The 15104-nt window shown below is 32.7% G+C and overlaps 1 protein-coding gene across 1 annotated transcript; it reads right to left on the reverse strand.

Moving 5' to 3' along the window:
- Positions 1–2547: 2547 nt before the first annotated feature.
- LOC132742891 (sulfotransferase 1B1-like) lies at positions 2548–13410 on the reverse strand. The gene is made up of 7 exons (XM_060731393.1): positions 13045–13410; positions 10254–10432; positions 9615–9771; positions 7541–7707; positions 6557–6660; positions 5296–5470; positions 2548–3405 (listed from the first exon to the last, which is right to left on the reverse strand). Exons 1-7 carry the CDS (start codon positions 13170–13172, stop codon positions 3281–3283), a joined length of 1035 nt encoding a protein of 344 aa, XP_060587376.1. The 5' UTR covers positions 13173–13410; the 3' UTR covers positions 2548–3280.
- Positions 13411–15104: the final 1694 nt, after the last annotated feature.

A 15104-nucleotide genomic window follows, 5' to 3' on the forward strand; every position in this document is an offset into this window, starting at 1 on the left:
TAAATAAAACATACCAATAACCTTAATATTTCAATAATAATTTCTAAGTATACATGTCAATATGACCAACACAAAGAATGACCTCAAGTGATGATGAACAGATAGCAAATTTGGTCAAAGGGACATATGTACATAATTGCGTAAATTCAAACAAGGCCGACAGAGTTTTCTTTCTTGAAAACAACAATAGCACTTGGTTACATGTTATGCAGGGGTTTAACCTTTCGGTAAGATTTTATGGATACGGCATTTGCTCTTAAAGTTTATCAATGAATGAATATTTCAAATATCAACAAGCATTTATCATACTATTGCAAGCAATCCATAAGTCTCCTACTGGTAAGAGCCAACGCAACATTCTGAAGGGCCATTCACTTATGTTTCTATTTTAAGTAAAATTATTGAAAAAGTTCTTTAAAAGTGATCACAGTGAACAGTTTTTATGTACAGACAGACAGACAGACAGACAGACTGAAGGACACTCTAAAGTTATTTTTTAAACATCCCTGTTATCAAAATATAACATTTTTAAAAGCAAAATTTAAAAAAAAGGAGATAACAATGTCATACATGAAGTGAGTGTAACAAAGAACAATTAGTAATGAAGGTATGAATATTGAATGTTTATTTTGAATTTGAAATAAATGAAAGTTAAAAGAACGAATAGGAAAAATTAAAAGTTCAAGGAGGACATAATTCTGGAAATATGGATGCTAGATTTATAAACCTTGTCATATTATTATGATGTGGGAGTTTGAAGAAAATCCTATCATGATTGAAGAAGTTGGAGTAAGTTCAAAAGGGGCATAATTCTGGAAATAGTCTTGCTAGAGTATTGAACACTCACAAATGTTGAGTGATAATAAGAAACATTTATATGAAGTAGATACCATCAAAAGAAAAGAAGTTATTAAAAAAAACAATGTTTTTTTCATGAAAATTTTAAGTTCAAGGGAGGTAATTCTGATAAATTTTGTGTTAGAGTTGTAAACTTTGTCACATATGATATGGTTGATGACTAGCAACTTATATTTACAGTTTGAAAAATTACCTTAAGAAATAAAGAACTTATAGTGAAAAAACTTAAAAACTAGAATCAGAAATCTTGATATTAAGTCAATTTGTTGCCATAGCAACCAGAATTTTCAATACAGGAAGATAAGAAAAGAGTATGCATAATTTCCATACTGCCATCTACCAATATGTCATGTTTCATAAAAATATTTTCAGTACTTTTTGCGTTATCGCGGGATCCAGGTTATGTGTAAAATATGCCATATTTTCAGTCTATTTGTTGCCATAGCAACCAGAATTTTAAACATGGGAAGAAAAGAAAAAGACGTGCATAATCTCCATACTGCCATCCATCCATATATCAAGTTTCATTAAAATATTTTCAGTACTTTTTGCGATATCGCGGGATCCAGTTTTGTGGACGGACGGACTGACGGACGCACAGACGGACGGACTGACGGGCGGACAGACAGACGGACAGACGGACGGAGGGTAAACCTAAAGTCCCCTCCGGTAAACCGGTAGGGGACTAATAAATCATATACAAACAAGCCATATAAACACAAACATTCTTACAGACGTTTCGGGCAGAGCATGATCCGCGTCATGACAAAACCAACATAGTGCGTTTGCGATCAGCATGGATCATGACCAGCCTGCGCATCGGCGCAGTCTGATCAAGATCCATGCTGTTCGCTTACAAACCCTATTCCAAGTAGCGAACATCATGAACAGCGGATGCACAGGCTGGTCTGGATTCACGCTGGTCGCAAACCCATTATGTTGGTTTTGTCGTGACGCGGCTCAAATATTTATGTTTTAAATAAAACTGGTACATGAATAAAAAATGGATTTACAATATAGTAATATAGATGTCTAATTGACAATGGCGATAAAAAGAAGATAATGGATAAACCTTTTAATATTTATGTAACGCATTTATTAATAAATACCTCGTTATTAATGCCATGTGGAATCATAGTCAGTATTTAATCTTTGGATCCGGATAAGTTCCTTACACAAGCGGTCCATGTTGCTATCTATAATTTCTATCGGCAAACATGAAAAATCTGACATTTAACAAAATATTTTTATTCATTCTGCACGATACATACTTTTAAATAAAAACATTTGTGACATATAATTTGGATATTCTCATATAAAAACTTTTGAAAATAAATATGTATTTAGTTCCAAGTGACCCTATGAGCAAGATTCAATATGTCAAAGACCCAAGATGATGCTACATGCTTATAACCTATGCATTCTGCTTTTTGAGAAAACTTTTAAAACATTTTTACTATGTGATATTTTCGTAACTTTAATTATGGTTCCAATCAAATGAATTAATTATACGAACATTTGACGAAAATTATTATTATTGCTTTGTTTATTTATTTTTGATTATTTCTAAACATGTCTCTATAAGAGACCTACAGGATATTGCTTATTATATTGAAGACTTTCGTGTCTTTCCTGTATTAGTTTATGTTATATCAACCTAATTTTTTAACTTAATACAACCACACACACACGCGCACGCGCGCACGCACGCACGCACATATAGAAAATAGCCTAGTAATTTTACATATGGAATAAATTGCTATTGTGAAGACTCTCCATTACCTAACTTTTGCTGTGTCTCCAGTTTGAAACAAGAATACTTGGATAGTTCAACTAATGCCTTGAGATAGAAATATGTACAAATGACATCAGAAATAAGTATAAAAATCGTATTGGTGTGCTATTCTAAGCACGATGTTCAATTTCGAGCCCTATGTTCAATTTCGAGCTTGATGTTCAATTTCGAGCCCGATGTTCAATTTCGAGCCCGATGTTCAATTTCGGGCCCGATGTTTAATTACGAGCCCGATGTTCAATTTCGAGCCCGATGTTCAATTTCGAGCCCGATGTTCAATTTCGAGCCTGATGTTCAATTTCGGGCCCGATGTTCAATTTCGGGTCGTTTTTCACAATAACTACCCATTCTTTTAAAATGGAGTGAGGGAAACATCTGAAATTTGGTACACAAGTTATAGGTCCACACGTACATGAAATGAAATATTAAACTCCAACAGTTGTTTTTTTTGTTCATTCATGTAAAAAAACTTTAAAGGGAATCTCTTTAACGCAATATGCATATATAGGTGATTTTTTTCAACACATCTTTAATGAAAAGGTGTCCAAACTATGATATAAGAAAATATACAATTATGTAGTACACACTATCGTGCATCTGTACAATTTTATAATATATTTGCATTTCTTAACATCTTGGATCAGTGTATATAAACTTTGAAAAACATGATCCACCCATCTCTTTCTCCCATATCTCATCAAACATTTCATTCTGGGCGACTGTAAACCAGTTCTTCCAGTCACCAACTTGCCCTGCAAAAATGACAAACTAACGTAAGAACTATTTATTGTATGAAAATTGTATGAACTAAGGTCTTTTTTTTTTCATTTCAAAAATATAGACGTATCCTCGGATGTTCGAATCTTGGTTCAGCCACTTTTATTTCTTCTTTTTATTTTACCCTTAAAATTGCCATTCTCTTAAAACCACCGGTATGTCTAGTATTAACTACACTTGTAGTTAACTCGGCTAGTCGATTCATTGATTTGTATTATACACACACTGTACTTTTATTAAAGATAATGTAACAATAAAGAGAGCCGGTTCAACCTGGTGATGCTCCCGAACAGATTTTGGACAAAGTTCAAAATGTAAAAATGAACAAGGGCATTAACTCCATAATAAGGCATGGCAGAGTTATGGTTCTTTTGCATTGCACATCTACTCAATGAGATCTGTCTACTTATAAAGTGTCTTGTTTTTATCTATTATACTTTCAGAACTATGCCCTGGAAAATGTTCAAAGCGTAAAAATGAACAAAGGGCAATAATTTCAAAATTAAGCGAGGTAGAGTTACTGTTCTATTTAATAAGATGTATCTACCTACAAAGTGTCATGTTGAAAGTCTTAAGAGTTATGTACCGGACAAAGTTCAAATGTAAAAATGAACAAAGGGCAATAACACTAAAAGTAGGCAAGACAGAGTTATGTTTTTTTTTACACCGCACTTCTACTCAATGAGATATATCTACCTGCAGGGTTTCATGTTGATATCTCTTATACTTTTAGAGTTATGTCCCGGGCAAAGTTAAAAGTATTAATTAAAAAAGGCAACAACTCAAAAATAAGACAAGACAGAGTAACGGTTTTTATGCACTGTTCATTGACCCAATGAGATCTATCCTATCTTCAAAATTTCATTTTTTGATATCTCTTTTTGTTCCAGAGTCATGTCCCGGACAAGTAAAGCGGACGGACGGACGAACAGACGGACAAAACGGCGACTATATGCTCACCCTTCGGGGAGCATAAAATACAGTTTAAAAAAACTACTTCAATGAATGTATCCTAAAACCGGATGTAATAAACCGATTTAAAAAATTTTTTTGCAGGTAAATAAAAAAGTGTATCTACATAACATAGTGTTGGGTAGGAATCGAACCAGAAGACAATATTGTTGGACAATGATAGTGATAGTTGTTTTTATTCAGTTTATTAGTCATTATATTATAAAAAGCACATGTTTAGAAAAAGAAATCAAGCCTTCAACGATGGTGAGTTTATAATTATTCAATTATCTTGATTAAAGTTAATCTTAATTAACAAATAACAAGAGCAATATTTTAAGGAAAAATTATATTCAGATGGAATTTTCGAAGTTATTGTTAAAAGTACTAGAAAATATAAAAAAAAAACATGATAAGTAGATTACCTTATCATCAACTATATATACGGAAGCGTCCTGGTGCCAATTTAACATGTTCTATAAAAAAAAGATAACTCCTACGTAGGACTTTATAACTCCTACGTAGGACTTAATAACTCCTACGTAGGAGATAAAAAACCTAATTAGGAGTTTTAAAGTCCTATGTAAGAGTTATAAAGTCCTACGTAGGAGTTATTAACTCCTAATAAGGCTTTTTTATCTCCTACGTAGGAGTTTTTAAGTCCTACGTATGACATACAAAGTCCTACGTAGGAGTTATAAAGTCCTACGAAGGAGTGTAAAAGTCCTACGTAGGAGTTTAAAAGTCCTACCAAGGAGATATAAACTCCTAATTAGGTTTTTTTATATCCTACGTAGGAGTTATCTTTTTTATAGAACATGTTAAATTGGCACCGGGACGCTGCCGTTATCAACAGATGCCATTCAAGAAAAAAAAGAAAATCAAATCTATGAATAATCAAATTTGAATCAAACCTTTCCTAAACAATCTGAAATCTGACTTCATAAACATTTCTATTGCTCCAGGAGGGATTTTCTTCCTTTCCACCATACTATCAAAGTCGCACTGTTGTAAAATATTATTCTTTAAGTTTGCGTCTATTTCAACACCAAGAAATTTCAAAAGCTTTTCAATTTCTTCAGTACCGTTCTGTATGTACATATATAAATATTCAATATACAAATATAAACAAACAAAAATAAGGAAATATACCTAAAATAGTACCCTGAACCGGATATAAATATGAAAATATGAAAAATGCAAATTATTCTTCATTATTTTAAAGATTATTTAAGTTCGCCTGCACGGCTCATTAGTATTTTAAGATGAATATATCTAATATGAATATATTCAAATAAATTTATTGTAGCAAGGGAAATAACTCTTGAGGGTAATCAAAACTTGACGGTATCTTATAAGATACTAAAACGTCAATATTAACAGAATACCATAAATTATCTCATTTGACGTCCGTTTTTAGTTATTTCCTGTGGTGTGACCCCATGAATTACTTTGCTGGCAAAAATTAGCATATTAATAAGAACTTGAATTTGTCGTAAAGAATTGTTATGGATTGAAAAGCTGTCAATCATATTTTCAATCATTTTCTTTCATTCCTCTATCCTGTGCATACATTCAGCCAGTTTTAAAAACCAACATACTTTTGATTTACTTGAGTAACAGTAACGCTAGTTTTGGGGCTGCTATTTATGCTCTCTATCTATAATATATGAACCGCGTCACGACAAAACCAACATACTGCGTTTACAACAAAAGCCTGCGCATCCCCACAGCCTAATTAGGATCCATGCTGTTCGCTTACAGACCCTATAACAAGTAAATAAACTGATAGCGAACAGTATGGATCCTGATCAGACTGCGCAGATACGCAGATACTGGTCTGGATCCATGCTGGTCGCAAACCCATTATGTTGGTTTTGTCATGACGAGGCTCATATATATAAATATATATACAGTGGTTGCATAAGACAAAAGACGCTTAATACACGTGGTCGCATGCAAGTTTGACTGTATATTTTAACATAGTCTGTAGTTTCTATCGTGTATTTTCATTCCATACAAAGGAATTTTTTGGCCGATGAATGATTCACATAATACGACTGTAAATGATATAACGCATATTTCACTGTGTATATTTTCCCATGTAGCTTCTTATTCCTCTTACACGTCCGTGTCTTATTCTAAAACTTTTATTTTAATGAAATGTAAACATACGATTTTCATGTCCTCGTAAAACATGATATGAAGAGGATATCCAACGCCATTTTGTATTTCTTTTTCCCATTCTTTTAGATAATCTGTGTATTTCCCGTACTCTACTGTAAAATAAAGTCGACAATGTCAAATAAATGTTCATTTTTAACATATTACTTCTCATAATTATAAAGGTACTAGTATATAATGATATGTCTTTATTATTTTCCATTGAGTGTGTATACCGTTTTGTTATTCATTGTTTCTAGAAAATTCACCCGTAAATAGTTTCTAGAGTTAAAGAATCATACAATTATTATGGCTTCTATATAAGTAATTTGAAAATACTGCAAAAATAGATTCCAAATTACAATATTATGCATGATTTTTCGCAAAATATGCCACTAGTGAAAAATATTGGTAACTCTTTAGAGTTCCAACACTCGATTTAAAACAGAATATAGGCAACAAAGTGCGACAAAAGATTATTAATTTCAAAGTGAAATGTATGTTAAGGTTTCAAGAAAGAATTGTAATATTCTTCACATTTTACGACACCGACAATGAGGTTTTTTGTGTCCAAAGGAAAAGCAGTAAAAATACCATTTTTTTCCAAAAGCTCAAGCAAAATTTTAAGATTAAAAAATCGAAACAGGTTTGACTAACATTTGATTGCAGCATGACAATGCACAAGGTGTTTTTATTCTTGACTTTTTTAACATTGCGTTTACCTGACCTTTCCCAATGTGACGTCATATAGACCAAACGGTAAACAAAAAAGGTTCACATTCTCACTATCAATTCGAAGATTTTTCTATTTGGTTCAGTTATATGACAGTGCCTCCATATCAAACTTGATTTAAAGGATCGAATAAGAAAATTGAAACTGCGTATATCTACAAAGTGCAAAGTGACAAGTAAAACTTCCCAAACTACATTTTATATTCGCCTTATTGCATATAAAACATTCCTAAAAAGTCGTAATGCCACTTTCACACTACTTACATTTTCCTTGCAGATACACGGGGAGCCAATCTTTCCATTTGCCATCATATTCGTACGATTTAAACCCCTTCATATGGTTATAGTAGGACACAGCAGTGTCTTTTGGGTTACGACAACACAGTATCGTCTTTATCTGCTTATCTTTCATGTCCTTCAATGGTAGGTAACTGCAATAACCTTGCTGATTCATTATGTTTGACATTTATTCTTAATTATTTTAAAATCCTTTAATAAATTACAAAGTGATAGTTCGAAAAATACTTCCAAACTTTCTTGCGAGAATAAGTACCTTCAAACCACAAGTGTGACATTGACCCTGGAATACAGACATGGGTATTAAATGAGACACGTCGTTTTGATATGGTAAACATTAAAGTTAAATCATTCTAATATCATTCAATGCATGACATAGTTACAGTCCGGATCTTTTATCCCTTATTGTGAGAATGTGAACCTTCAAACTGTAAGTGTGACCTCAACCGTTTAGGTAAGGACATGAGTCTTAGACACTGAACACCATCTTGATGTGGTAGACATTTGTGCAAAGTTATTTTAAAATCCTTCAATGCATTACAAAGTGAAGTCCAAACAAAAAGGTGTATTTTCAAACTCTTCTTGTGAAAATGAGCTCCTTCGTTTTAACCGTAACAGTCCGGACACGAATGTGTTACGGTCAACCTCTAAATATGACCTTGACCTTTAAGGTAGTGACACGCAACACACCATCTTGTTGTGGTAGACATTCGTGCCAAGTTATTTTAAAATCCTACAATGAATAACAACGTGATGGTCTGAATAAAAAAGGTGTACTGTCAAACTCTTCTTGTGAAAATGGGCACCTATAAACTTTAAGTGTGACCTTAACCTTGAGGGTAGGGACGTGCGTTTTTTACGCGACATGTCGTCTTGATGTTGTAAGCATTTATTAAATCCCTTAATGCATGACAAAGTTACACAAATGTGTGTACCTTTACCTCTAATTGTAAGATTGTGAACCTTCAAACCTTAAGTGTGACCTTGACCTTTGAGGAAAGAACATGGGTCTTACACGACACGCATCATTATGATGCCGTTTACATGTGTTTCATTTAAAAATTCTTCAATGTATCTGAACAGGAATGTTGTGTAAATTGGGGCGCAAGGACAGACCGGCGAACGGTGCGATTTTGATATGCCGCCCTTCGATGACATAAAGCATACCTGACTCGGGCAAAAATGCACTTGCTTGTGTCCTACAGGGCACGCGATAAAGTCACATTGAATTTATTTTCTAATAAATGGTGTAAACCTAATTTTCCTAGACATTTGAGCAGGATATAAGGTAAATTTGACCGACGATGGGTGAAGTATTTCTATTAACCGTTACCTTACCATATCAGAATTACATGTTAAGCTAACCGAAAACATTGTCTAATAACTCATATTGGAAGGATCGAATAGAATATTGATAATTGTAATTTGGAAGAAGGCGGGAAGATCCTTTGAGAGCAACGACATATCAGAGAAAAGGTCAACACTGGTGAAAGGTGAAACGTTTCACATTATCAAAACCATCTGCTTAAGCGGTGTTCTATAATCAACACCATAATATGTGACTAAAGAATTGTTAACGTTATAAATTGAAACTACAGTGCACTGCAATTATGAATGGTTGACAAAATCTATGTAAAGTTAAAATAATATAGAACACCTGTTCTATTTGTTTATCTAGACAAATATCTAACGGCTCTTATCATATTGATGACAATGCAGTCGAAGGTTTAAAAAAACAAACGTCCGGATTTATTCTAAATTCCGATAAGTCAAATCACACCCCTCTGCAGATTTGAACTTTTTATTTCATTTACTTTGTGCTTTTCAGAAGATATCTCAAAATATATCGTGGAATGTAACAAAAATAAAACATATATTTTTTTTTAAAGTATATCCAAAGCATATCATTTTCTGGAATTCTTATCAGCAATTTTCATAAGGGCCATTAATAAGATTTATCAGGGCATATTGGAAAGCTTTTGTTTGCATAAAAATGAGATAAAAGCATGAATGACATACGTATAACCAGGTGAATACATACCGACAAGGATGGTGACAGTTTACAACTCTAGGTGACGGTTGTATATCAATTAATTCAGCCGACTGGCAATCAAGCATTAGGTCATCCTTGAAGTCTTTTATTGGTTCAGTGCTCTTCTTTAAAATCATCATAAGTATTTCATATATCCAGTTTGTGCCTATAAAATAATGCGTTGTATTGAACATAATCATGATGATTCGAGTAATTAAATGAGCCGCGTCACGACAAAACCAACATAGTGTGTTTGCAACCAGCATGGATCCAGACCAGTCTGCGCATTCGCGCAGTCTCATCAGGATCCATGCTGTTCGGTTACAAAACCTATAACAAGTAAAGAAACTGATAGCGTACAGCATGGAATCTGATCAGACTGCGCGGTAGCGCAGGCTGGTCTGGATCCGTGCTGGTCGCAAACGCATTACGTTGGTTTTGTCGTGACGCAGCTAAAATGTACTTTAAAGTGCAGGAATGTGTTACTTAACAAATTAAGAATATTCAAACACTAATAGCGCATTTTGTTAAAAAATAAATGTAAAAATATAGTTTATTTTCGTTCTTAGTATTCAAAATGATGGATGGATAGGATTGTTTTTTTTTCTCTTTTTGATCTTCGTTCGCATTATTGAAGGATGAATATACCTGTTTTTGGATATGTACACAACATTAAATCATCTTTCCGGAATTTGAAATAAGGAACTTTATCAAAGATTTGCTTCTCCTTTCCTAGTTCTTCCATAAAATTGGATGTAATAAATCCACCAACGTCAATTGCACGCATAGTCGCACCCCCAAGATCTTTTATCCTTACCGACGTCATTCTAAATATATAATATCAACATTAAAGATCCTATAACGCATTTTTTTTTTAGTTTTATATCATAAATCTGATGCTGAAATTAAGATTTATCAATATTGTAAGTTTCAAAAAGCATTACTTGTACATATATTTCATGTAAATAAAGGGAGGTTATCACGGTTTTGTTTTCAATAGAAATAAATGCAATCATATTAACGTTTAGTTATAATGTATATAGAGAATAACATGCTACTGTCTTTTGATATCAATTTTATCAGGCGAGGCTGATATGGGCTAGAAAGGGCGAGGCTTGCCATTTATCATGTAACACAAAATAACTGTCAAAATAACAAAATAATCTACTTTTAAATAGCGAATTTCGTTAAAAAGGGGGATTTTTGTTCAAAGAAATAATTCTTGAAAACAAATTCCTCCGCCCCTGAAACTTAGAATTTGTAAATGGCGGCCATTTTTTCTTTCGACTCGGATAAAAGATACAAAAGAATGTAGGCCTAATACGATAAAATTCTTACCTTTAATTTAAACATCGATCCGAAAATCCACTTAGAATCACATAAACTAAACTTTACTGCAATTTTTGTCTTGAATTGTCAAATTCAAAAGTTCACGATAATTTCAATCAAAGAAATCAAATCGGCAATCAAACACAAGCTACGCAACCATGCGTTTTATTTTTTAAACGAAACAATTTCTTCACTTATTAAATAATAATCCGGCGAAATAAAGTAAACATTTACAAGTTCTCAAAGAAAATCGTCTAGCCTGTTTGTTATGATTACATGTATAGTATGACGTGAACATCGATGATGTCATTTGCAATATAAATTATGACGTCACTTCATTTAGTTGGTGCTTAAACTATTCGCTATCTAATTTATTCGTAATTGAAATCGAAATAATAAATAAATAAATATCGCACCTTGATTCAAGACTTGTAAGGGTATGAAATTACATTGTAGAATTCACATGCTGATGAAAATGAGAATATAAGCAATTGAAAAAAGTCCGTTAAAGTGGGCGGGGCTTATTTTTGATATCAGGTTACTGACCTGATATCAAAAATAATTATCAGGCAAGTGTTATCGGGCAGTTACCATAGTAGTTGCATGATAAATAAACATTTTCTGTACATATTTAACAGAGTCTTGGATGTTTGGAAATTGTTTAAGAACAATAATTACATACATAATAATTTTATAACACGTAACACTTTCCTTTACTGTATGTTTCATCCTTGATTACAATATATCAGACATAAATTTTATATAAAGGATGCTTTTTACCTTTTTTCAATTTCATTGGCGTAAGCATAACTTTAAAGGTTAATACAACAGTAAAGTGCTTGGTTTTAGACCGACGGTAAACTATTTCTACGTATTTATGAAATGCAGCTTTTACAAAATAGTAATTCGAAATCTCCGAAATGTAGCTATTGAAGTACATGTAATAGACCAATTAAGTTAAGCTAATAAAGAATTTATTTCAGTTCGATCGTGTAGTGAGGAGAGGCCTCGAATTCGTATCTTGAACCAACCAGTACCAACAAAAAGTGTAAAGTATTTCGTTGAAGGATACAACGGCTTGCCCCTTTCAGGGTTTGTGAACACGCGACTAGTGATACTTAGATAATCAGATCGACACCTAAACCGATAGCCATGCCACTATATAATTTATTTAAAAATCTGGATAAAGTGTGATCCCTGGGAAGCAACAACGTTAACAAAATAACATGAAAATAGCAGACTAGGTTTTACTGAATCTGTACAGGAGGGATATTGAAAAGATGCAACGCCCCTCACACCCCTCGCGCCAGTTTAAAGTATTGAAATCAGAAAGGATCAGAAAAATTAAAACAACACTAAAGTTTACAACGGGGTGCACCTCTTTAAGGCAATCGAATGAAACATTATCTAAACTTCAAGCCAGATTGTCGAATCAGGCAACTGAAAATTATATAAACTCACGATCACTTCTTCTGAAAGCAGACATATATAAACCATAGCAACATGGTCCCTTTATCAAATAGTCTAGACTTAAAACTACTTTACATTTATTTAATCTAAGCATGTTAACACTTCATTTTTTAATCATGTAAAGTGTCACTTCTTTTATGTTTTTATTAAATAAATTGAAAAAAAAACTTAATTGTAAAAATCAACAATAATAAAGAGATAATGGTATGCTCAGAAGAACAGAATGTTTAAATTTTTTATTTCTGATAACTTTTCACAGTAGAAGAATACAAAATATTTAAATGTGGTGAATCGGAAACATCTGTTTAAAACATGAGAACAGAAAGTTATTTACAACAAACATAGGTACATTATAAACGAGAAACATGAAACGGTGGCCTAGTGGCCAAGGATCGTAAGGTGACCTCGTACGTGAAACAGCATCTAATAGTCGCATCTTTACCCGAGAATAGTATAAGTAAGCTATCATAACAATTGAAATAAAATCTTTATGTGTAAACAATAGGAATTCGTCTTAAAATAATGCGCGCAAAAATATTATATATTCAAAAGCATTTTCTTTTCCAATCAATCGCATTTCAGGCAAAATAAATAAATAAATAAATAAAGATAAATTAAATAATATTAATAATAGACATACCCGACTGCTTTCTTTACTGGTTGTACCAAATCTTGATTTCTACTTCTTAACAAATATACACAACCACGCGTTCCAATTACTGAAGAAATAAGATTACATAGTTTAAAATTTGTTTTATGCTGTTTCATATGCTGTTCAGCATATTAATACACCATTAATTTCTAATTATACCTTCACTTATGAGGCGTGGATGCAATATTCAAAACAAACTAGATCTCAAGTTTTTTTTTTATATAGAACCCTATTAATTTAATGTAAGGTATAATGGGAAAAGCAATATAAATAATAAAATGCATTTAACATAGAGATAAATACGATTGACACTGTATCAACACATTCAAAATAGCTCATAAGCAATGATGACGAAGCTTTTTAATCAAATGTAATCAATAATTTGACAAAAGACAAAAGCAAATAAATAACTATTACGTTATTAATTCATACATTAATGCAAAATAACAAAAGGTTAATACAAAAATTTGAAACAAATATAAAGGCTACGAAAATGAAGGATACTGAATAAAAGAGTGCCATGATGGCCCTAGATAGCTCACATGAAATACATTTCTAGCAAAGATCACAATTCTTAAATGCCAGAGCAAGTAATTATTTCACATTTGGTGTAACATTATATACCCCAACTGCATTCATTATTTCAGAAATATTTGTAGTAATTTGCTAGGAAATGCTACATGCCTAATTTTTTAATTAGAAGACTTACATATATGTCTCTATCCAAGTTATTATAAACCAAGTTAAAAGATAGCGAGCACAATTTTGATCCCCTGGGCCATGATTTATATAGTTTTCAGATGAACAGAATGTTATGGTGTATGCTATATATCTATGCTATGGACATTTATATTTCTCTACAGTGCTTAATTCTAGAACCATCTTAGAACATTTTTAACAAATTCGACCTAGTGGAGAAATGAGAAGTCGCTTAAAAAAAGATGACGACAGATGCACTGAAGGACTATAGGCCGGGGACAACTTGTGATCACAAAAGCTCATATTGAACAATTTGTGCGCCAGTGAACTAGACAAAAATAAACTGTTTCTACAAGTTTTCAACTCTCAGGTCATGAAATTCATCGTCTCAAGGAAATGGTATCCTAGGACGACATTAAAATAATAACAATAGGAAAAGGACCGAATGATATAAAAATAGTTCCTTCCTTGTCTCAATTGCTCAAGGTTTCAAAACAATAGAAATATATTTTCAACAGAAATTTTATTAAGAACTAATATATCCCAAAATGTGATTTTATTGCTCAATAACATCACTGTTTGGAGTTTTGATGCGGGGAAGTATATCACGAGGGCGTAGCCCGAGTGATATAATGATGCGCATCCGAATGACAAACAGTGATGTTATCAAGCAATAAAATCACCGATTTGGATATATTATTTCGATTCTAACACGATATCAACAAAAAAATGCTGCCGTACCTGATATTAAGCCAAATTGCGCCTGATTTGTGTCCGTACTTATTGTCTACGCATCACATTTCAGTGGCTACGTCATGTGTATAATGATTACGTCACATGTGTAAATATAGAACGTCAAACAGTGACTTTATAGCATTATAACACACACTTCCGCTCTTCTATGTTCAATAGGGAAAAATGCGGGTCGTGTTAGAATAAGAATTATCATACACACAAAATGATGTGCACATTCAATTTAATAACTAACAATAACTTACTAATACCTGCAGAAAAATACTTGTGTCGTCAAGTGGATGAATATTAAAAAAATTATCACATACCCGTGCTGCTTTTGCGACTTTGTAAAAATGATATTGCACTTTTCATTATCCCTCATGTACAGACTCAATCAGTTCGTTTTCCGTGCTTGCAATTTTCATGCGATTTTGCTGTATTTAATGCTTGCCATGGATCATGATTTCCATGATATTTTCTAGATCGGAAAAAACTATTTAATTTATCAAACTGCAAATGTCTCTATGCGGAATTAACATCCCTAAAAACAAAATGCTTAGTTTAATCCTTAGTAAAATTATATTCACATATTCCTTGTAAAAACACAAGTTATT

The sequence above is a fragment of the Ruditapes philippinarum genome, unplaced genomic scaffold, assembly GCF_026571515.1.
Source record: "Ruditapes philippinarum isolate M1 unplaced genomic scaffold, ASM2657151v2 ctg1300_1_1_1_1, whole genome shotgun sequence".
Taxonomy (NCBI): domain Eukaryota; kingdom Metazoa; phylum Mollusca; class Bivalvia; order Venerida; family Veneridae; genus Ruditapes; species Ruditapes philippinarum.

What these genes read in the sequence shown, in the direction of transcription:
- LOC132742891 (XM_060731393.1), bottom strand. Translation starts at nt 13,172, where the DNA reads ATGAAACAGCATAAAACAAATTTTAAACTATGTAATCTTATTTCTTCA. An exon ending in GTGTACATATCCAAAAACAG is followed by an intron (nt 9,772 to 10,253) that starts GTATATTCATCC and finishes ATTATTTTATAG; the next exon opens with GCACAAACTGGATATATGAA. An exon ending in CGTGTATCTGCAAGGAAAAT is followed by an intron (nt 6,661 to 7,540) that starts GTAAGTAGTGTG and finishes TTTATTTTACAG; the next exon opens with TAGAGTACGGGAAATACACA.